The following is a 24,407-nucleotide window of genomic DNA, read 5'->3' as shown; positions in this document are numbered from 1 at the left end:
AAAAACATTAACCCTGGGGGAGCCTTTCGCAGCTCCAAGCCGGCACGCCCACGAGAGCCAGCAGAAAAAAAAACCCCTGTAGGAGCCTTTCAGCCCACGAGACCCAGCAGAAAAACATTAACCCTGGGGGAGCCTTTCGCAGCTCCAAGCCGGCACGCCCACGAGAGCCAGCAGAAAAAAAAACCCCTGTAGGAGCCTTTCAGCCCACGAGAGCCAGCAGAAAAACATTAACCCTGGGGGAGCCTTTCGCAGCTCCAAGCCGGCACGCCCACGAGAGCCAGCAGACAAAAAAACTCCTGTAGGAGCCTTTCGCAGCTCCAAGCCGGCACGCCCACGAGAGCCAGCAGAAAAAAAAACCCCTGTAGGAGCCTTTCACGAGAGCCAGCAGAAAAACATTAACCCTGGGGGAGCCTTTCGCAGCTCCAAGCCGGCACGCCCACGAGAGCCAGCAGAAAAACATTAACTCTGGGGGAGCCTTTCGCAGCTCCAAGCCGGCACGCCCACGAGAGCCAGCAGAAAAAAAAACCCCTGTAGGAGCCTTTCAGCCCACGAGAGCCAGCAGAAAAACATTAACCCTGGGGGAGCCTTTCACAGCTCCAAGCCGGCACGCCCACGAGAGCCAGCAGAAAAAAAAACCCCTGTAGGAGCCTTTCAGCCCACGAGAGCCAGCAGAAAAACATTAACCCTGGAGGAGCCCTTCGCAGCTCCAAGCCGGCGCCCAGGAGAGCCAGCAGAAAAAAAAACTCCTGTAGGAGCCCTTCGCAGCTCCAAGCCGGCGCCCAGGAGAGCCAGCAGACAAAAAAACTCCTGTAGGAGCCCTTCGCAGCTCCAAGCCGGCGCCCAGGAGAGCCAGCAGACAAAAAAACTCCTGTAGGAGCCCTTCGCAGCTCCAAGCCGGCGCCCAGGAGAGCCAGCAGAAAAAAAAAACTCCTGTAGGAGCCCCTCGCAGCTCCAAGCCGGCGCCCAGGAGAGCCAGCAGAAAAAAAAACTCCTGTAGGAGCCTTTCAGCGAGACCCAGCAGAAAAACATTAACCCTGGGGGAGCCTTTCGCAGCTCCAAGCCGGCACGCCCACGAGAGCCAGCAGAAAAAAAACCCCCTGTAGGAGCCTTTCAGCTCAAAGACCCACGAGAGCCAGCAGAAAAACATTAACCCTGGAGGAGCCTTTCGCAGCTCCAAGCCGGCACGCCCACGAGAGCCAGCAGAAAAAAAAACCCCTGTAGGAGCCTTTCAGCTCAAAGACCCACGAGAGCCAGCAGAAAAACATTAACCCTGGAGGAGCCTTTCGCAGCTCCAAGCCGGCACGCCCACGAGAGCCAGCAGAAAAAAAAACCCCTGTAGGAGCCTTTCACGAGAGCCAGCAGAAAAACATTAACCCTGGGGGAGCCTTTCGCAGCTCCAAGCCGGCACGCCCACGAGAGCCAGCAGAAAAAAAAACTCCTGTAGGAGCCTTTCGCAGCTCCAAGCCGGCACGCCCACGAGAGCCAGCAGACAAAAAAACTCCTGTAGGAGCCTTTCGCAGCTCCAAGCCGGCGCCCAGGACAGCCAGCAGAAAAAAAAACTCCTGTAGGAGCCTTTCGCAGCTCCAAGCCGGCACGCCCACGAGAGCCAGCAGAAAAAAAAACCCCTGTAGGAGCCTTTCAGCCCACGAGACCCAGCAGAAAAACATTAACCCTGGGGGAGCCTTTCGCAGCTCCAAGCCGGCATGCCCACGAGAGCCAGCAGAAAAAAAAACTCCTGTAGGAGCCTTTCGCAGCTCCAAGCCGGCACGCCCACGAGAGCCAGCAGAAAAAAAAACTCCTGTAGGAGCCTTTCGCAGCTCCAAGCCGGCACGCCCACGAGAGCCAGCAGAAAAAAAAAACCCTGTAGGAGCCTTTCAGCCCACGAGAGCCAGCAGAAAAACATTAACCCTGGGGGAGCCTTTCGCAGCTCCAAGCCGGCACGCCCACGAGAGCCAGCAGACAAAAAAACTCCTGTAGGAGCCTTTCGCAGCTCCAAGCCGGCACGCCCACGAGAGCCAGCAGAAAAAAAAACCCCTGTAGGAGCCTTTCACGAGAGCCAGCAGAAAAACATTAACCCTGGGGGAGCCTTTCGCAGCTCCAAGCCGGCACGCCCACGAGAGCCAGCAGAAAAACATTAACTCTGGGGGAGCCTTTCGCAGCTCCAAGCCGGCACGCCCACGAGAGCCAGCAGAAAAAAAAAACCCTGTAGGAGCCTTTCAGCCCACGAGAGCCAGCAGAAAAACATTAACCCTGGGGGAGCCTTTCGCAGCTCCAAGCCGGCACGCCCACGAGAGCCAGCAGAAAAAAAAACCCCTGTAGGAGCCTTTCAGCCCACGAGACCCAGCAGAAAAACATTAACCCTGGGGGAGCCTTTCGCAGCTCCAAGCCGGCACGCCCACGAGAGCCAGCAGAAAAAAAAACCCCTGTAGGAGCCTTTCAGCCCACGAGAGCCAGCAGAAAAACATTAACCCTGGGGGAGCCTTTCGCAGCTCCAAGCCGGCACGCCCACGAGAGCCAGCAGAAAAAAAACCCCTTTAGGAGCCTTTCAGCTCAAAGACCACGAGCCTTTCGCAGCTCCAAGCCGGCATGCCCACGAGAGCCAGCAGAAAAAAAAACTCCTGTAGGAGCCTTTCGCAGCTCCAAGCCGGCACGCCCACGAGAGCCAGCAGAAAAAAAAACTCCTGTAGGAGCCTTTCGCAGCTCCAAGCCGGCACGCCCACGAGAGCCAGCAGAAAAAAAAACTCCTGTAGGAGCCTTTCGCAGCTCCAAGCCGGCACGCCCACGAGAGCCAGCAGAAAAAAAAACTCCTGTAGGAGCCTTTCGCAGCTCCAAGCCGGCACGCCCACGAGAGCCAGCAGAAAAAAAAACTCCTGTAGGAGCCTTTCGCAGCTCCAAGCCGGCACGCCCACGAGAGCCAGCAGACAAAAAAACTCCTGTAGGAGCCTTTCGCAGCTCCAAGCCGGCGCCCAGGACAGCCAGCAGAAAAAAAAACTCCTGTAGGAGCCTTTCGCAGCTCCAAGCCGGCACGCCCACGAGAGCCAGCAGAAAAAAAAAAACCCTGGAGGAGCCTTTCGCCACTTCAAGCCGGCGCCCTGGGAGCCCCAGCAGCCGCCCACAGCGCAGCTGCTGGGTGCTCCCTGCCCTCATGGCCCCAAAACACAATGGAGCCGCCGGGAAAGCCGCAGAAGAACAAAAAAATGCAGAGGAGCCGCCGTCCGCCTCCTCTTTCAGGTAGTCTGTCCCTTGCCTACCGCTCGCTCTGGTCCCCACCTGCTAGCGCCCATTGTCTTCTTCATACAATGGGCTTTTTTACTAGTTACAATATAAGCCACTGGTAATTAGGGGGTTAAAATGATGGCAGCTTCAACTGACTAACACTCCACCGCAGGCAAAACATGAACTGGTTACATTTGATGCTCATTAGTGGGTAATTATTGTGAAATCAGACGCAGCTCCAGGTGGCTGCGGACCCAAGGGCTGCGTACCACGTAAGACCTTGACACTATTTTCTGAGCTGTGCCTCGGTGGCCGAACATCTACTTGGCATGAAGTTCAGTCCCCAGAATCTCCATTTAAAGAATCTGGCCTACACAGTAACAGGAACTGCTCTGTCGTGGGTGTAAGCCACACGTGGGAGTGGACTGGGATGTCAAAAGTGCTTTGGAACAAGCAGAATTGAGCTGTCTCTGTAGCATTCCTCGCATCGAAGCGGCCATTCTATTAAGCTGGCACGTGGTCTCTGATTGCTTTCTGGGTGCGTGGCCCACCAGGAATTTCCCTGAGAAACACATGGACCTTGGTGAGCCCAGGCTTGTGAATTAAGCCCTATTTCCCTACAGAATCGTGAGGAAATCCTCTGGCACAACATTTCTAGTAAGGAAGCTCTTCAACTGGGCAGTCAACTGGATTGGATCCAGAAATCTGCAACTGGAAATGCTCCAACTCACTAAGACGGCTGCAAACTTTTGTGCAACAGCAATCAAATTATGTGAAATAGGTATAAATTCCTAAATGATTTTAAACAAATGTAACCATTTTTTATAATTGTATTAATTATCACAAAATATTATTCTCTACTTAGGTAATCCCCCCCCTCCCCCAAGCTGTTTTTAAACATTTTGACGGGCAGGTGGGCATCCCTGGCCCCAACAAGGATGCAACACTTGGCTTGGCTTAACATGACCATAGCTTTATTATTACCAAACATTGAGTGTTGGCATGGCATAGGAGGAGACCCCGTTACCATTTTATCCTGGCAGCCCTCCAGGGCTCCCCAATTTCCCTGCCGGAAATTCCAAGATCTCTCTGCTGCCAGGATCCCATGCCTGAAGAACCGCAGGGGACACACACCTCCTTCGGTCACCTCCAGGCCTCCTAGCAGTGAAAGCCACTGGTGCCTTCCCCTTAACATCGGCCCTGCTCACACCCTGCCACCTCTTATGGAGGCCCCTGACCCGGAGACTCTGGGCAGCAAGCCTGGCTCCCTCCAAAAGCAGGCTTCTTCCTATGCCAGCCCGCCAGCTGAGATGAAAAAAGCAAGCAAACTTAAACAGAATAAACCTCAAAACACAGGGCGGGTGGGAGGGAAGCTATCCGGCTGCAGCAGCAGGCAAAAGAGGCCAGGCCTATGCATGAGGTACCCTTCAAGAGCCCAGTCTCTCTGCCACAGGTATGCCAACCTGGCGCATCATTCTCACGCTCCCTCTTGCCGCTTGTGCTGATGCCCTTCAACATGCGGCTTCAGTAAGTCAGGGCCTTTATTCTTAATCTTTTTAAATGTTTTCCCCTGTTCCTAGTAACTTTGAGCCTTTTTCTTTCCCCCCTCTATTTTGAGTGGTTATTGCCTTATAATTTCTTGAATTCTTTGTAGTTTTAATTATATGATAAACAAATTTTTGTATTCAATTTTGTATTTGTATTTTTTGTATTACAAACTGGCTAGACAGACTGGCTAGACAAACTGGCAAGGCTGTATACTGTCGCCTTGCCTATTTAACTTGTATGCGGAGCATATCATGAGAATGGCGGGATTAGAGGAGTCACAAATTGGGATCAAGATTGCAAGGAGAAATATCAACAACCTCAGATACGCAGATGATACCACTCTAATGGCAGAAAGCGAAGAGGAACTAAAGAGCCTGTTGATGCGGGTGAAGGAGGAGAGTGCAAAAGTTGGCTTAAAACTCAACATCAACAAAACGAAGATTATAGCATCCGGCCCTCTCAATTCCTGGCAAATAGATGGGGAAGAAATGGAGATAGTGACAGATTTTATTTTCCTGGGCTCCAAGATCACTGCAGATGGGGACTGCAAAGAAATTAAAAGACGCTTGCTCCTCGGGAGAAAAGCTATGGCAAATCTAGACAGCATCCTAAAAAGCAGAGACATCACCCTGCCAACAAAAGTGCGTTTAGTCAAGGCTATGGTCTTCCCAGTTGCAATGTATGGCTGTGAAAGTTGGACCATAAGGAAGGCCGAGCGTCAAAGAATTGAGGCTTTTGAACTCTGGTGCTGGAGAAGACTCTTGCGAGTCCCTTGGACTGCAAGGCGAACAAACCAGTCAGTCCTAGAGGAGATCAGCCCAAACTGCTCCTTAGAAGGCCAGATCCTGAAGATGAAACTCAAATACTTTGGCCACCTCATGAGAAGGATGGACTCCCTGGAGAAGAGCCTAATGCTGAGAGCGATTGAGGGCAAAAGAAGAAGGGGACGACAGAGAATGAGGTGGCTGGATGGAGTCACGGAAGCAGTAGGTGCAAACTTAAATGGACTCCGGGGAATGGTAGAGGACAGGAAGGCCTGGAGGATCATTGTCCAGGGAGTCGCGATGGGTCGGACACAACTTCGCACCTAACAACAACAGACAGATGTAATAAATGAACTTGACTTGCAAGCGGAAATGTAGATTCAGGTGGGTCTGTTGGTGTGAAGTAGCAGAACAATGTTTGAATAAAGTGGCACCTTTTAAGACCAATGAAGTTTTAGTCAAAGTATAAGCTTTGGTGTGCATGTATCTGAAGACATGCGCACACAAATGTGCACACAAAACTTAAATAAAACCTTGATGGTCTTAAAAGTTGCCACTGGACTCAAATCGTGTTCAAGCAGAAATGACAACAAACTTAGCATAACTCCCCTTTTGCACAATCTTGTGGCCCACCCTGTGCTTTCCTCTCTCTATCACACCTGAATCGGTTGCACAAGGTCTTGTGAAAGCCAAAACGCTAGAGCAGGGGTAGTCAAACTGCGGCCCTCCAGATGTCCATGGACTACTGGGAATTGTAGTCCATGGACATCTGGAGGGCCACAGTTTGACTACCCCTGCGCTAGATGATACAGTAAGCTGAATTCCACACACGTTGGATAATGTATTTTAAATGTGCTTTTGTAGCTGTATTTTCCTGTGTGAAACAGGAAAATCTACTTCTAAAGTGCATTTGGAGGTACATTACCCAACAGGTCCGGCAATTGTCTAAGTGTGACTCAGAGCAAGGCCCTGCCAGTCTTTGTCTTGTGTTTCCCCTTGTCCAAGTGCTCTAGTACAAGCTGAAATTTTGCAGTGGATCCAACCCACTGTCTTTAATAATTTTTATTCTGCATTACAATAACAAACAGAAACAACACATCCTTAAGGAAACAGAAAGAAATCACATCACTAGTTGCACTAATAAAAACGGTTTCTCATTGATTAAATTGAAGAAAACTAGACTTAAGAGTTGCAACCATTTAAATCCACAGGTTAAGAAAAGTGTTTAGGGATAATCTGCTAATTAAACATAACAGTTCTAATAAACATGCAAAATTAGCTTTGCCCCTAGCTACCCAGTGCAGCTAAAATTAGCAAACCCCACAATTCTTTGGAAAGTGATTGCACTTAGACAAATACTGAGGGATCACCCCATACTGATCCTCAGATATTCATTCAGGGTTGCCAGTTCTAGATTGGGAAATTCCTGAGGATTTGGAACTGGAGCTTGGGGGAAGAAACAGTTTGGAGAGACGAGGAATCTCAGTGGTTTATAATGCCACAGAGTCCACCCCCCTAAGCAGCCATTTTCTTCAGCGGGACTGATCTTTGTAGTTTGAATCAAGTGGGTAGCTGTGTTGGTCTGGAGCAGCTCAACGAAACAAAATCAGAGTCCAGTGGCAAGGATTTAGGATGCTTTGGGCTGATCCTGCATTGAGAAGGGGGTTGGACTAGATGGCCTGTATGACCCCTTCCAACTCTATGATTCTATGATTCTATGAGCATATATACGCTAAAGTTAATCCTGTTAAATTAGTAAACTGTGTCACAACATCCATATGATAATTCTTTGCTAAAACAGCCAATCAGTCCCCTTGAATTCAGTTGTAGTTCACAAAAACATAGGAGAAATAAAACTGCCTATGTGAGTGACTAACGGCTTACATTTTACCATTTGTTGCTTGCCCCATCTGTCTCCACCCAAGTGTGAAACATTCCTACAAGCAGAAGCTGAGCTGGCAACTATTTTGTCCTGAGACCAGAGAGTTAAATTCAAAAGTACATTGCATATTACTAACAGTCACATTGTCCCAATTAAAATAAATTGTGAGGAACGTAGATGCACAAATTAAACAAGGTTAGCCTGCATAGTGAGATAAAAAACGTATGTCTGCAGTCCTAGGAATCTGCCACACGTGAATCAATCTTCAATTTGGATCTTACACATGTAGATCTCCAGTATCTTAAACGGCATGGAAGAATGCATGGTAACGGTTTGGCTCTGACCCTCCCCCATTCTATGGGACCTTCTTGTCCGAGCTGCTAGGGGAGAGGCAGGGGGATTTGTGCACCCCCCTCCAACCTATAGGCTCCAAGTTTGGAGCTGTCTTCATCTGGTGCCCCTAGGGCAGCGGTCCCCAACCTTTTTATCACCGGGGACCGGCCAACGCTTGACAATTTTACTGAGGCCCGGGTGGGGGGGGGGTAGTCTTTTGCCAAGGGACATTGCCGCCACCTGAGCCCCTGCTCTGCTTGCTTTCCCGCCGGTGCCCATGACTTCCCGCCACCCACTGCCAGCAGCTGCTGCGCAGTGCCATGCCAAGGGGGAGCCCCAGCCATGGCGGCCACCAGAGAGCACCAAAGATGAGCTGATGGCAGAGTGGCAGGGCAGACCCCAAGGCAGCAACTGGGGCGAAGGATGAGGAGGATCTGCGGCCCAGTACTGACTGATCCACGGTCCGGTACTGGTCCCCAGTCCGGGGGTTGGGGACCACTGCCCTAGGGCATCTTCTCACAAGACCCTATTGGTCTCTTATTATCTTGATTGGCATGGAGGAATGCATTTCTTATTTCTTATTTATGCATTTCAATATTTCATATTGAGTCTATCAATGTGACCCCCACATGATTTACAAAAAGGGTCAACGTGATATGGTTGGCTGTCGGGACGAGAGAGCACCAACAAGGCTGGTGGTTTGTAAACAGTGTACTGAAGAATCACTGATGAAGACATTTATTGTCGAAGACGAGTGGTGTTTCTCAGGGCTCATTCTGGCTGTGGCTCAAGCTCTGAAATAAATCTATTTGGTGGAATTTATGTAATCAGTTTGCCATTCTCCTCCTCCAGGGCCTGGAGATCTCTTGGAATTACAGCTCATTTGCAGACTATAGAGATAAGCTCCACAGGTAAACAGTGGCTGCTTGGGGGGGGGGGGCTCTGAGGCGTTGCACTCCACTGAGGTTTAGGGATGCCAGGCTCCAGGTGAGACCTAAGGATCCCCTGGAATTACAGGCAATTTCCAGTGAACAGAGATGAGTCCCCTGGATAAACCGGCTGCTTTGGAAGGTAGATTCTGGGGCATTGCCACTATCATGCCACCCAAACCTTGCCCCTGGACAGGTCTGCTTATAGTTCATGGCCACTCAGGCCCCACTCAGACCTCAGGCAGGTCTTGTGGCTGGAGTTTCGGGATCTTCTGGTTTCCACAGGGGACTGAGTAACGTGACGGCAGTGGCTTCAGGGGGTTCCTGGAGATCTCCTGGCATGACAACAGGTCTCCAGATGACAGAGACCATCTAAAGAAAATGGCCTCTTTGGAAGGAAGACTCTCTGGCATTGTTCTCCACTGAAGTCATTGCCCTCCTCTAACTCTGCCCTCCTGGAGCTCTGCCCCCCTGGAGCTCTGCCTCCCTGATTTCCAAATCCAGAGCTGGCAACCCTAAAACGGAGTCGCACAGTAAGTGTATATTAAGAAAAGAGGTCGAAAAGGGCTTTCCTGATGGGGTAGGGCAGCCCTTCTCAACTTTTTTAGTGTTGAAAAATCCCTGACACCTTCCTCTGGATTCAAGAAACCCCAGAAGTGGCATGATGGTGCAGAATATGGATGGGAAGCAGAGCTGTGGACACGCCCACCCGGGGCCCCTCCCCTTCCCACCCTCTCCTCATTGGCCGTTTGGGGGGGTGGTCAACATGCCCACATATGGTCATCTTACCCAAAAAATGTTTAACAATTATTTTAAAAAATATCTGAATCCCTAGTGTAGAGGGATTTCTGTTTTAGATTATGGGCAAAAGCATCATTTCTGGCAGTTTTGGGAGTGGAACCTGGAGGGGGGGGAGGGCTCTTAGTATAGCATAAAGTCATGGAGTCTGGCAATCAGTTGTAATTCCAGGAGATCTCCAGGCCCCACCTGGAGATTGGCAACCCTATAATGGCTTCAGAGGGTAGGCTCCATGGCATTATAAGCCTGCTGAGATCCTTTCCCAAGCCATGCCCTCCCTAGGCTGGAGGTGGCAACCCTAATGCCCTGTTTAATTGCTCCCCTTTTTAACCATCCATAGAACGGATGATGAGCTAAAGTTGCCATAAGACTTCAAGGCTGATGTTTATTCAGAGTGGAGTCAAAGAAACTGCTGACTCTGCAATCTCCAGGAAGGGGAGGGGGACCGAACTTCACCCACCATATTATAATATGCTCTTTGTTCCTTGTCTCTTGGGTTTCAGTCTGGCTGATCAACCTCCTGGGAACACTCAGGAAAGAGGGCAGGCATTCAACACAGCGAACCAGAATTTTCCATGTTACTGCTCTGAAGTGTGAAGAGTTCAAATATGCTACAATTAGAGGTGCCAACCTCCAGGTTGAGGCTGGAGACCTCCTGGAATTCCAGTGGATTCCCAGATGATTTGTGATCAGTTCCCCTGGAGAAATTGGCTGCTTTGTAGGGCAGTCCCTCCCTCCCAACCAAACCTCCCCCTAGCTAGCCCCCTTTCCTAACATCTCCAGGAATTTTCCATCCCAAGCCAGAGAAGGTACGTTTTCTATTAAGCAAATAGTAGAGAAACAGGAGAATAAAGTTTGAATCAGGGTAAGATCTGATCGGTAAGAAAACTCTATGCCAACCAGTTGTCCTGGAATTATGAGTGATCTCCTGCTTGGAGGGAATAGCAGATTCAAAGGATGGGGCCACTGGTATATTATAGAGTCTTGTAGAAATATCACCCCCCCAAAAAAAAAAAACCTCCAGGAATTTCTAAAGCCAGAGCTGGCATCGATACTTCTAACTGTTCCTTATGTTAAATTCATTTCTCCCTTCCCAACAGAATGCGGACTGATACTGAATTATTTTTTCCACTATTATGCAGATGAAAGTTTATAAAATTAAATTTCGTTGGTCTTAAAGGTAGGGGTGCAAGCCTGGAATTACATTTTATCTCCAGCCTCCATAGATCAATACTCCCGGAGAAAATGGAGGCTTTAGAGCAGGGGTGGTCAACCTGTGGTCTTCCAGATGTCCATGGACTACAATTCCCGTGAGCCCCTGCCAGCAACCGCTGGCAGGGGCTCATGGGAATTGTAGTCCATGGACATCTGGAGGCCCACAGGTTGACCACCCCTGCTTTAGAGGGTGGACTCCATGGCCTAGTACCCCACTGAGGTCCCCGTCCTCCCCAGGCTCCTGCCCCAAATCACCAGGATTTTCCCTGCCTGGATCTGGCAACCTTACTCCCTCATCCCCACTCGTGGCCAGGGGGCACACGGGACTCAGACTCGCTTATCTAAACACATGGTAACCCATGCCAGCTTCGCCAAACACCAAGAGAGGAAGACAAATTGTACAATCTCCAGACCGACCAGCAGCAGCAGCCCACCTTTCGAACAAGCAAAAGGCGCCAGAAATGGATCGTCTTTCAACCTCAAAGAAGAACACTCACATGGGTATAAGTGAAGACTGTTTGCATCCCGCGGCGTGTATCTTACAAACAATCCAAACAAAACAATAATGATTATTTCCAAAAACAATGCTGCGACAGGCAACTTGATCCGCATGTTGGTAGAGAGCATAGTGCTCATGTTGGGCTTCTGGGACACAGGCTGGCACACAGTGATAATAAGAGGCCGGCTCTCACTCAGTCTTCGCCCGGGGTTGTACACAGATGATTACAATGACAGGGCAAAAGCCCTTCCTTTCCCAAGTGTAAAGCTCACGGAAGGAGGAGCCTAACTTCACACATGGGTTCTTTTTCAGATCCCTAAAGCAGACGACAAAAGCAAAAGTGATTTTGACAGCCGGAGCTAGGGTGGAAAAGGCCATGGTTGATTTACAGTAAGACTCCCGCTTGTGGATTGGGAAATTCCAGAAGATTTGAGTGTTCCACAAGGAGAGGAAGAAGAAGAAGAAGAGTTGGTTCTTATATGCCGCTTTTCCCTACCCGAAGGAGGCTCAAAGCGGCTTACAGTCGCCTTCCCTTTCCTCCCCCCACAACAGACACCCTGTGAGGTAGGTAAGGCTGAGAGAGCCCTGATATTCCTGCTTGGTCAGAACAGTTTTATCAGTGCCGTGGCGAGCCCAAGGTCACCCAGCTGGCTGCATGTGGGGGAATGCAGAATCGAACATGGCAAGCCAGATTAGAAGTCCGCACTCCTAACCACTACATCAAATTGAGACCCGGGACAAAGACCAGGAAAGTGTTAGTGTCCCGTGGGAGTCAGGACAAATGGACAGCTTATTCAAGGGTTAACATCATTATTAGAGGGTGTAGTCTTGCTTGCAGGCATTCATGATTTGGACTTATCTGCAGATACTATACTTATCTCTTTCAAGACTGGACTCAAGAATGTGGTAATTGGGTAACACCGAGAATCTGTGCTTAGCTGTATAACCTGATGGGAGGGGGGATTAGGAGCAGATGTTAACAACTTCAGGAAAGTCCCATCAAGAGAAATGACTGACTGGATGTGAGAGGCCACCTGATGCCGGAGGGCAAAGGGATGTATGGGCAGTGGTCCCCAACCTTTTTATCGGGGACCGGTCAACACTTGACAATTTTTTTGAGGCCTGGACGGTGGGTAGTCTTTTGCCGAGGGATGTTGCTGCCGCCTGAGTCCCTGCTCCACTTGTTTTCCCGCCGTCCGCTTATCAGATCTTGGAAGCTAAGCAGGTTAAGAAACCCAAGGGGCCAATGCAAGGAAAGGCAACAGCATTATACCCCTCTAAGGCCCTTCCTAGGGTTGTTAGGCCTGAGCTGGGAGATGTTGGGGGTGGATCATGGGGAGGGAGGGGTTTGGGGAGCAGAGTATCAGAACCCCAAGGTTTCTGCCATGATGTATGTGTCTGATTAGCTGAAGTGTAGACATTGTTGTAATTTATCTTAGCCTGCTGTAACCCTGGAAGCATTCACTGTCTCTGTACTAATTGTAGTATCAATCCTGTAACAAGTGTTGCACTGTCCAAGGTCAATTCCGAGGCATCTATCTGACTTGGATGAGCACCCGGACAGGCACCTGGAATGGGGGGGGGAGGTGTTGTGGCTATGGGGGGATGTGAACTCTGCTTGGCGAGAAGAATTGATGGATAAGAACTGTTTCTTGTGCTCTGGGCCCCAGTTCAGGCTGTGTAAGTCCTGGAAGAGCTGCTTTAAATAATAAACTTTCCTTTCTACAAGAGAAGTGTTTATTTCAAGTCTGTCCACCTGACAGACTGAACACTCAATCTACCGGTCTTACTGAATAGCCAGGATGGCTGAGTATGCAACAGAGACCCCTGCCCCAGATAGGGGGGAGAACACGGGAGCCGGTGATGGAGCAGCAGACACTGCAGGAGCCCGAGTCTCGTTTTTTGAGGACCGCCGGTCTGGGATGGCCCAGATGCTGGGATCCCCGTTGTGGCACGAGACATCCACGGCCCGGTACGTTACATACGTGGACAGTATGTGGTCACTAAATACAATGAGGTCCCGACTTCAGGATGGATGTACGGGACGACTCAAGCGGAGCCAGACATGGAGACTGCGGCCACCCTGGAGCTGAGAGAACGCATGACCCAGATGGGCGACTGGATGGCCAGGTTGATGGCATCCCAGGATGCAGAGGTGCAGTGAACCGCCCGGTACTTCCTGACCGAGATGGATCACCCGATCCTTCATCCGGAGGGTGACATGATCTGCCCAGGCGGGGCACAACCCACTGTGCTGCCTCCACCTCCAGCCCAGCAGCAGCAGTCTGAGCAGCAGGGTCAGCCGGCGGTGCAACCAGAGCAAACCCCCAACCGCCTGTCCAGCCACAGCAGCTGCCAGAGCAAGCAAATCCGCCCTGAAGAGGAACTTTGACACCGGATGCGTCCCTTTCGCACCCACTACCATGGCTCGCCTAATATCTTTGCCTATTTTATGATCCAACTGCAAGGCTACATGATGGACTTTCACCATTTGTTCCACGATGGGGCAGAGAGGGTGCGATTCGTGGGGGAAGCCCTGGAGGGAGATGCAGCTAAGTGGTTGGTGAGTTTGTTCACCTATGCCACAACAGAGGTCCGTGATTTCAATTTGTTCCTGCCAGCCTTCCGGGAGCAATTTGAGGATCCGCTGGAAGCAGAGTCTGCCTTGGAAGACCTGAAACATCTGAAGCAAGGGTCCATGACCAGTGCACCAGGGAATTTAGGCACCTGGTGGCCCAGGTTCAAGAATGGTTGGATATTCACGGGGTTCATGCCTTTTGAGACGGACTCCGACGGGATCTGCTGGAGAAATGTCTCAACCAGGCCCACCCTAACACTCTCATGGGAGGGTTTGCATGGCTGGTGAAATTGAGGGCAGGATGCGTATCCTTACCCACCTCGACAGTAAGGGGGCCCGCGAAAAGACCAAAGAAGCCCCAAGTGGGCAAGAAGACTCTGGTCAGCAAGGCTCCAAGGCCAGACGCAGCGGAGAGGGCAAGACACAGAGAGAAGGGCCTGTGCCTAGGATGCAGCCACCAAGGGGACTTTCTGGCAGAATGCCCATCCAAGAAGGAGAAACCAGCGACCCCAGTGGGGGAGAAGACACCGGGCAAGGCAGTGGCCAAGCCTTCCACCCCGGCAGCAAAAGGAGTGCCGCAGGGGTGAAGAACCGTCTGGGCACTACTTACTCCCCTAACTGAGCCCTTCGCGTCCAGTGCGTGGTTGGAGGATGACAAGGATTCTAATGAGCCATCGGGAAACGGGGCAGACCTGTTGTGAGACAGCCCCACCGACAGGTCAGAGGCAGGGGCAGACGCTCAGTAAGTCCTATCCCCCTTCTACTTATTCCGGTGACCTTGTCCGACCCTGCCACCTGGACTGGTGTCAGAGTAATGGGAATCCTAGACTGTGGGTGCACTGGACTATAGTTAACCCTCAAATGGTGCAATCCTTGGGGGTAGGCGTGGAACCCCTAAGAAAGCCGATCTGTTTTGCCCAAATGGACGGGGAATTTTCCAAGGGGAGCGAAGCCATGTCTCAGACCCTGCCCCTAAATTTAGACATTGAGGACCACTGGGAATGCATACAACCCATTGTGGCCCCAAAGATGGTGTTTCCCTTTGTGTTGGGAATGGAGTGGCTGCATAAGCTTGATTCCAGTTACAGTGGTGGTCGCGAGTCCTATTGTTCACCAATCCTGGATGCCAGCACCATTGTTAAAAGGTCGCTCCGGGTGCCACAATGGAGGGGTGAAAGGACTACGCGGCAATGTGCCAGTGGGCAGTACCGTTGCTTCCCAAGGAATATTGGGATCTGAGAGAGGTGGTCGAGGAATGGGAGTGTGATAATTTGCCCGCCCCCATCGAAAGACTGATTGCAAGACTCAGCTGGGAGATGCTGGGGATGGAGCATGGGGAGGGAGGGGTTTGGGGAGCAGAGTGTCAGAACCCCAAGGTTTCTGCCATGATGAATGTGTCTGGTTAGTTGAAGTGAAGCTAAAGTCTTTGTTTACTACTGAATTCGTATGGCGCCTTGTGAACCCCCCAAAGGCCTTTTTGATCCAAGTAGACTCTATTGATGTGATCATGGGAGCTGTGATCCTACAGAGGGGGGAGGACAACTGATTACACTCCTAGCATATATCTCAAGGAAATTCAGTGGTGCTGAGCATAATTGGGCCATTTGGGAGAAAGAGGCGGCTGCGGTCAAGCTAGCCCTGTCAACCTGGAGGTTGGAGGGGTCCCCCATCACATTTGAGATGTGGACCAATCACAAGAATTTGCAGGCCCCCCGGCAACCCCGCTGTCTTTCGGCCAAACAGATGCGGTGGGCTGAGTTCTTCTCCAGGTTCACCTTCACTCTATGCCATTTGCCGGACAAACAGAATTTTCTCGCTGATGTGCTGTTCCGCCTGCCATAGTACGAAAGCAAGTGGGAGCCATTGGTGGACACGGTGTTTAGCCCCACCCAATTGGGATTGGTTGCAGTGACGCACAGCCAAGCAACCGCAGGACTGCCTTCCCCAGGGGGGTGGATCCAGCAGGAGGTGGCAAAAGACCCAGAGTTTACCCACCTCCGAGACAGTCTTCAACAACAGGAGGGGGCATGACACAATTCTAAGACTTTGCCACGATTCAAAGATGGCAGGCCATTTTGGGTTTGTGAAAACTTTGCACTTGGTGCAGCGGCATTATTAGTGGCCCTCTCTTTGTGGAGAAATATTTGCAGGGCTGCCCAGTGTGCCTCACAGCTAAGAATCAGGGGGGCAAGCAAAAGGGACTGCTGCAACCCCTGCAAACCCCCACCGCCCCCTGGAGGGAAATTACTATGGACTTTATCACTGACTTGCCCCCCAGTAATGGAAAGACAGTAACCTCGGGGGGGGGGGGTGGACACATTTTCAAAGCAAGCTCATTTCATTCCCTGTGCTGGAATGTCTTCTGCATCTGTTTGTTACTCACATGTACAAACTACATGGATTAGATGGTTGTCCGGCAGAGGGTCAAAGTTCATTGTCAGGTTTTGGAAGGAGTTGCTAAAGACTTTGGGTGTAGAGCAGGTACTCACTTCTGGCTATCATCCAGGGTCAATCAGATCCTGGAGCAGTATCTACGTTGCTTTACTAACTATCAGCAGACAGACTGGGCATCTCCCGGTGACTGAGTTTGCGTACAACAGTGGGGTCCATGCCTCCACGGGGGTGTCCCACTTCCACGTGGTGTATGGGACTGACCTGATTGCGGTGCCCATATGGATCTCCCCTACAGACTGCCCCACAGACTTAAAGGGATGGGCTGGTCGTATTGCTAATGCGTGACCAGATATTGTACAGACAATGGAAGCTGCTAAGAAATCCTATAAAGCCCAGGCAGACACGAAACGAGTGCCTGCTCCAGATTGGAAAGTGGGCGGCCTGGTGTACTTATCTACAAAAGATTTGCGTTGTCAAAAGCCCTCACGGAAACTGGGGCCTAAGTATGTGGGCCCTTTTAACGTTACCAGGATTATCAATGGTGTGACTGTGGAGTGACAATTGCAAAAGACATATAAACATGTTCATCCTGTGTTTCATTCTGACTTCCTGAAGAAAGCCCTGCCTCCTGATGAATGGCATCCCGTTTCTACTGCACCTATTCCTGATTTTGTCGATAAAGACACCCACTATGAAGTTAAACAAATCCTTGATTCTCGCTGGCATTGTGGCAAGCTTCAGTATTTAGTGGACTGGAAAGAATTCCCTATGGGAGATAAGGAGTGGGGGGGGGGGTGAGGATGTGTGGGTCCCCTGTTTGGTGTGGGAATTTTATTGTGCATTTCCCTCAAAGCCGGCTCTGGGAGTGGCTGGATGAGAGATATGTGGGATTGGTTTTGGAGGGGCGGAATGTCAGAACTCCAAGATTTCTGCCATGATGTATGTGTCTGGTTAGCTGAAGTGTAGCCATTGTTATAATTTATCTTAGCCTGCTGTATCCCTGAAAGCATTCACTGCCTCTGTTCTAATTGTGGTATCATTGCTGTAACAAGTGTTGCACTCTCTAAGGTCAATTCCGAGGCTTCTATCTGCCTTGGACAAGCACCCGGACTGGCACCTGGAATGGGAGGGTGTCTATGGGGGGATGTGAACTCTTCTTAGCAGGAAGAATTGGTGGATAAGAACTGTTGCTTGTGCTCTGGGCCCCAGTTCAGGCTATGTAAGTCCTGGAAAAGCTGCTTTGAATAATAAACTTTCCTTTCTACAAGAGAAGTGTTTATTTCAAGTCTGTCCTCCTGACACAGAGCAGACCTGTAGCAATGGGTTGTGTGGAAAGAACCCCCTCCTAAAAGTTGCCCCGCCCACTCAGCATCTGCCCACTAGCCTCGTGGTTGTGGCAGCAGTGGGCAAGCTGTCGGAGATGGTGGCAGAGGTGTGGGGAGGGGGGCGGATAGGTAAGGTGTGGTGTGGTGTGTTGGTAGAGGTGGTACATGTGTGGGTTCAAGGCAAATAGTGCAGTGGGTAGTGAGCACCTTCCATGGCCTCCGCCAAGCTCTTCTGCTACTACTGCAAAAGAATTCTGGCTACAGGTCTGGAGCACAATGGGATCAATGGGATATAATGTCATAGACCCCATCTTCCAAAGTGTACATTTTGTCCTGGTTGCCTGGAGAGTGGCTGAATCCCTGCCAGTTGCCAACCGCAGACCCTCCTCAAACCTTGCCCTCTCCCAACCTTCACCCCTAAATCTTCAGACACTTCCCAACCGCAGTTAGCAAGCTCAGGCCTGTGCAATCTTTCGCCACTTCTTCACCAGTTCTCTCACGCTCACCACATGGCGCTGGGGAGCGCACATAGCAGGGAGCTCAGACGGCTGAATTTTTTCAAGAATCCACCCAATGTTGCCCTTACAATCTTCTATACGTTTAAGAGTTGTCATTCTGCAAATAAACTTTGAAGAAATTTGTTAGGATGTGATTATTATCTAGCGACCTCTAGGCACTTTTGCAGTAAAGTGTTTGTTGGGGTCGACTGAGGAAGCATTCCAAAGATGAATGTAGGATTTACCAGATCCTCATTTGGATTTGGGATTTCTAGTGGCATTCCTACCACCTCTTAATATCATTGTAGTATTACTATGGTTTGTTTGTGCTTTAAAAGCATTAGAGAAATCTTTTCTCCATATTGTGCAAATCCTCATTGTGTTGTCTTTACACAGTGCTTTTTTCTTCTTTTGTATAACCTCCAGTTGGTAGCTGGAGATCTCCTGGGATTACAACTGAACTTCAGGTGACAGAGGCCAGTTCCCCTGGAGAAAATGGCCACTTGGGAAGGTGGACTCTATGTTATTATAGCCATTGAAGTTCCTCCCTTCCCCCAAATCCTGCGATTTACAGGCTACACCCTAGGGATGCCAGTCCTTGGGTGGGACCTGGGAATCCCCTGGAATTATAGCTCATCTCTAGACTACAGAGAGCAGTTCTGTAAAAAATAGCTGCTTTGGAGGGTGGTCTCCACTGAGGTCTCTCCCCATCTCATATCCCACCCACTCCTGGTTCCAAATCTCCAGGTATTTCCCAGCCTGGAGCTGGAACCCTTGTGGGTGAAGAATGGGTGAGTGAGCACCAGGAAGGGCATATGGGTGGTGGCCATAAACGTATCAGACCCCTTTCAGTATGCCAGTGCTGGTCCTGTTTCAAGTGGCATGTGAGCATAATGTGTAATAGAAACGGCCTTCCCCTACCCTCTGTACACAATTTGATGGCACTATGAAGTTAGATTTATATAGTCACCTATTTTAAAGTTAATGTTACTTCCGTTTATGATACGTTTATGTTCCCAGTTTACAAGGGAGTTGTGTTCAGGCAGAAGTGCTGCTAACCAATTAAAGCAATGAGTTAGATCATTAACCATTTAAAACAGAGAATCAATATCAGAATTAATTCAAGTTGTGCTTGGAAATGGATCTGGTAACTGTTTCAGCAGGAAATGGAATTTATGGTTGCTTTTCCCCCTCACCCAACTGAAACCAGTTCTACAGGGCATGCAAGACAGAGCTGTTCTACCAGGTCTATGGCAGGGTTGGAAAGTCCAACAGGAAATGCTAGCCTCTGTTTGGGAAATCTGGGTTCCTGTCCCAGTCTGTTTGGTTAATTGGCTGGGAGGTAAATCAGAGGATGGTTTTTTTGGTTAAAATTGATTGTTTTTAATGGTGTTGTCACCTTCCCCCCACTCCCTGAGTTGTATTAGAAATGTGGGTTATAAGCATTAAGATTTGTTTGTTTGCTTATTATGTATTTAACAAGTCTGGTGAAGATCATTATTGGCTTCTCAACTCTGGCCTGAGAAATTCCTGGAGATTTGAGAACAGTGCCTGTGGAAGGCAGGATTTGGGGAGGGATTTCACAAAATGGACATTTCCTTCAGAGGAATGGATTTCTGTAGACTGGAAATCAATGGAGATTTCAAGAGAATTCCAGGACCCACCTGGAGGTTGGCGACCCAACTCAAAGGATCGTCATGCCCTGATTTAAGCTAGGTAGTTTGTCTGTTCTATAGGTAAACAGAAGTCTCACTTGCCAAACGGGCACTGAGCAGTTTCTCTACTTTTCTCAGGGTCCTCCAAAGTGGGCAGGTCTATTTTTAAACAATGTCAGGTAAGCAAAGGTAGAGAAACCCCATCTCCCCTGCCCCCTGCCCTGGTGAAAACATTTTGAAGAAGAAGAGGTTCTTATATGCCGCTTTTCTCTACCCAAAGGAGTCTCAAAGTGGCTTACAATCACCTTCCCTTTCCTCTCCCCACAACAGACACCCTGTGAGGTTTGGTGTTCTAGTCTTCTTCTCTCAGCCCAGCTCTGATACCCAGATTCACTTAGGTTGGCTAAGCCCGCTGAAAGCAAATCACAAAATAGGGGAAACTAAATCTTTCCATTTGAGTCATAATGGTCAAGTTAGAACAAACAAAAATAAAACCTTTATTATATAGTGGGTACATATAACATTAAAATCATGAGTCAGTCAATAATTTATAAACTTTCCTGGTGGATAAATGTCTTATGAACCACAGAAAACCAGATACATTATGGCTTCTACAGTCTTCCTCAGTAGTTACAAATACAGTAAATAGAGAACACATATTCAGGATTATATATTTTTCACAACCAAGTGCTGTTTTCTCATATAAGGCCATAGGCCCCATGATGCCTATATGCATAACACTTCAATCTGGTACGTTTTTAGGAGCTCTGTATATATGTAACATCAACCAGTTGATAGAGTTGAAAACTCCAGAGGAAGAAACAGGCAGGAGCAAGGGTTAAAATTTTAGTGACATAGCCGTTAAGGATATGTACCAAAGAAATATACTCTGGATATATACCAATGTACCAGAAAATGGGAGTTGTAATGTACATTTCTTTAGTAGGATGGTGTTTGGAATGTCAATTGCAAAGATACTAATCTAAGATCAACATACAGATTTCTCCGATAAGAAATCAAAAGTCATGTCAGGAGTAGGCATACGGTTGGATAAAATCAGAGAACTCACCACAATGGCAAAACTTACAAACTTGTTGAATAGAAGACTCTCAGAAGAATTTTATGATCACTGGAATTGCCTTAAAGAATTTTTAAGGAACATATATCAATGACATATCTGACGGAGAGGCTGATTCTGAGAAGTTTAAGGGGGTGACAGGTTAAAGTGGATGAGGGATAGGATTGTGAGTGTCCTGCATAGTGCAGGGGGTTAGACTAGATCAGTGGTCCCCAACCCCCGGTTCAGGGACTGGTACCGATCCGTGGATCAGTTGGTACCAGGCTGTGGCTCCTCCTTGTATTCCTCCCCGGCTGCTGCCTCGGGGGCTGCCCTGCCACTCTGCCACCGGCTCTCCTTTGGTGCTCTCCGGCGGCCCCCATGGCTGAGGCTTCCCCTTGGAGTGGCACTATGCAGCTGCTGCTGGCACCACCTCCCAGCAGGCGGCAGGAAGTCAGGGGCGCCGGTGGGAAAGCAAGTGGAGCAGGGGCTTAGGCGGCAACGTCACTCAGCAAAAAACTACCCTCCCCCAGGGCCTCATTAAAATTGTCAAGCATTGACTGGTCCCCGGTGATAAAAAGGTTGGGGACCACTGGACTAGATGACCCAAGAGGTCTGCCAATTATAGGCCAATAAGCTTAATAAGTAATGTCAGCAAACTGTATAGAATGATAGATCATAGAATCATAGAGTTGGAAGGGGCCATACAGGCCATCTAGTCCAACCCCCTGCTCAACGCAAGATCAGCCCTAAGCATCCTAAAGCATCCAAGAAAAGTGTGCATCCAACCTTTGCTTGAAGACTGCCAGTGAGGGGGAGCTCACCACCTCCTTAGGCAGCCTATTCCACTGCTGAACTACTCTGACTGTGAATGCAGAACTTTACACTTATCTTTATTAAATTGCATCTTGTTCTCATTTGCCCATTACTCCATTGTGTATACCCAACATCTGCTGGATAAACTTATCTTACGCTGGAACAGGAAAGGATCATTGTACCTGTGTAAGCAGGGTTCAGGGAGGGCAGAGGTACTCTAGAGCAGTGGTCCCCAACCTGCGGGCCGCGGCCCGGCGCCGGGCCGCGGCACCCTCTCCCCGCACCCCCCCCCCCGCAGTAAAAAACCCGGGAAGCTACTTACTGTGGGAGGGCGGGGAGAGGGAATCCGGGCCGGCCGCCCCGGGCAGGCCGCGCCCGCGCGGCCCGCAGTTGCGGCCCGATCAACGGGCGCGGCTCGCGGGCACGGCCCGATCCGCGGGTGCGGCCCGTGGGCGCGGCCGGGCGCGGGTCGCGGGCGCGGCCCGATCCGCGGGTGCGGCCCACGGGCGCGGCCGGGCGCGGGTCGCGGGCGCGGCCCGATCCGCGGGTGCGGCCCGCGGGCGCGGCCGGGCGCGGCTTGCGGGCGCGGCCCGATCCGCGGGCGCTGCCCGCAGGCACGGCCCGAAGCGTGGGCGTGGCCACGGGCCCTGCGGCCGCGGCCCGATGCCCTGCCGGTCCCCAGCCTAATAAAGGTTGGGGACCACTGCTCTAGAGCACTGTCTAACACTACAACATCTGGTCAAAAAATATTCCTCCCAGAGTGTGACCTCATTATGTGCAGCCTTTGTAGATTTCAAGGCTGCATTTGATTCCATCTCAAGAAACTGGAAGCTTCCACAATTGATAAAAGACTCAGTTTTCTGATGTGCTCTCTTTACGAGCAGACAACATTCAGAGTCAGATACAATAGGAAAGGTCACCTAACAGAGCAGATAAAAACTCATGAAGGGGTCAGACAAGGCTGTTTATTGGCCCCTTTACTCTTTATTTTTTACATTAATGATTTGGAGAGCCACCTTGAGTCCATAGATTGTCACCCACCTAAATTAGCAGGGCAGCACATTCCTGCTCTCCTTTTTGCTGATGATGTGGTCTTACTGTCCAGAACCCCTGTCGGTCTGAACAGAGTCCTGGCAAGCCTGGAGAAGTACAATGAGAAAGAAGCCCTGGTAATAAATGAATTAAAAACTTCGGCAATCACCCCACTGTTAGGTCCTGGCGCTTAGCTGGAAAGAGGTTAGAACAGGTGAAGTCCTTCAAATACCTGGGAGTTACTTTTCAGGCTTCAGGATCAAGGCACAAACACTGTAGACAGCTTGCGAACATAGGGGAGAGAAGTGCCTTCAATATCCTTAAATTCCATCGCTCCAATGGAGCTCCAATCCAGCGGCGCTCAAACTCTTCCAATCCAAGACAATTGCTCAAATGGTTTACGGGACCTTTTTAGGGCCACCAACCTCTTGCTTTGCCCCACTTGAGCGGGTTCAAACAAAATTTCTTAGATCATTACTTCAGGTTCCAAACTGTGTTTCGAACTCATGGATATGCCTAGAGACAGGGTTTCCAAAATTCAAAGCTAAAGCAGTAACTTCATCCATCTCCCTATGGTTAAAGGCACACTGGACCATAGCTGGTTTACTTCCTTCAATCCTCTGTGACAATTTTAAATCCCAGTGGCTGTTCGCCACCGAGAGGGAAATTATAAAATTAGGCTTTTCCTCACTTTCACTACTTGGGTTAGGTTACGATCAGGCAAAAATTGTAGTGAAACAAAGGATTGAGGACACAGCGTGTCAAACTGATCTTTCTCGCTCCCCTCGGTATGGTACACCACTGTGTTCCAGATATATTCAAGCCTCAGCAGACTATCTGTCCTGTTTGGAAACAAAATACTATAGGAGAGCATTCACACTACCTAGATGCTCTGTGTTACCCTCTGCCATGCTGGTGGGCCGCTTCAAGTAATCTCCAGTAGCTGAAAGACTCTGCCCCTGTATTTCCGGGGAGATAGAGTTAATCGAACACGTCCTCTTAAGGTGCCCTACCTTCAACTCTGTAAGAAATAAATTCATCCTCCCATTACTCATGGATTCCTCCAACACCTCAAACAAAGAAAAAGTTAAATTCCTGCTGTGGAATAGGAGGGGCCATATTATTAAGCAGGTTGCCAAATTTTGTGCTCATGCGCTTAGCATGCGGGAAAGACAACTTAAGCTTAAGTGAAGATTTTAGAGGAATTTTACTATTCGTTTTTTATAATGTACCCATCAATTATACAATTTTATATATTTTAAATTTTGTACTGGCTCCCTGATTACACAGTTTTCTGTTGTGAAATGCTTTTTTTCCCTTGCTATCTGTTTTATCTGGCCGCAGTGCTGTATTACGATAAATTTGAATTTGACTCAAGAGGTCCCTTCCAATATGATTCTATGATTCTACATATCAGATTAATAATTTTACTTTAATGTATTTCCTAAATAATAGAATTGAATATTTTTAAGTAGCTAAGGAAAAATCTGTTGAGGTAGAGATTCATTGTTTACATTTAAGGATAGTTACTTCTCCATCATTTTTTCTTAAGCAAATTTTAAAAATTAAGCATGCAGTTTTCTCTTGCTCTCTCATGTTTCTGTTGGATTGCCAACATGTCATTTCTAAAACAAATAAATTAAGCACTATACATACATTCATTGAATTGAACCATTCCTCACCTTCCTAAAAAAAACTGATTAAAAAAAAGTTTTTAAAGTGTTCTAACCCAGTGGTCCCCAACCTTTTTATCACCGGGGACCACTCAAGGCCTTTTACTGAGGCCCGGTGGGGGGGGGTAGTTTACTCTTCTACTCTCAACCACTGCCTTAACGCTCTCTGATCGCTATGGTAATGTTTAAACATCCC

The 24,407-nt window shown here is 49.4% G+C and overlaps 1 protein-coding gene across 1 annotated transcript in view; it reads right to left on the bottom strand.

Annotated features, from left to right (window-relative positions):
• Nucleotides 1-11,402, bottom strand: part of RHAG (Rh associated glycoprotein) — a 50,282-nt gene extending 38,880 nt beyond the window's left edge. Inside the window, exon 1 of the mRNA XM_077316097.1 lies at nucleotides 11,183-11,402. Coding sequence (XP_077172212.1) covers nucleotides 11,183-11,321 — 139 coding nt within the window. The 5' untranslated portion in view covers nucleotides 11,322-11,402. The remainder of the gene's footprint in view (nucleotides 1-11,182) is intronic.
• Nucleotides 11,403-24,407: the final 13,005 nt, after the last annotated feature.

Source organism: Paroedura picta, chromosome 1 (assembly GCF_049243985.1).
Source record: "Paroedura picta isolate Pp20150507F chromosome 1, Ppicta_v3.0, whole genome shotgun sequence".
NCBI classification, from domain to species: Eukaryota; Metazoa; Chordata; class Lepidosauria; order Squamata; family Gekkonidae; genus Paroedura; species Paroedura picta.
Note: the sequence above shows the minus strand (reverse complement) of the source record. Positions and strands in the feature narration are given on the sequence as shown.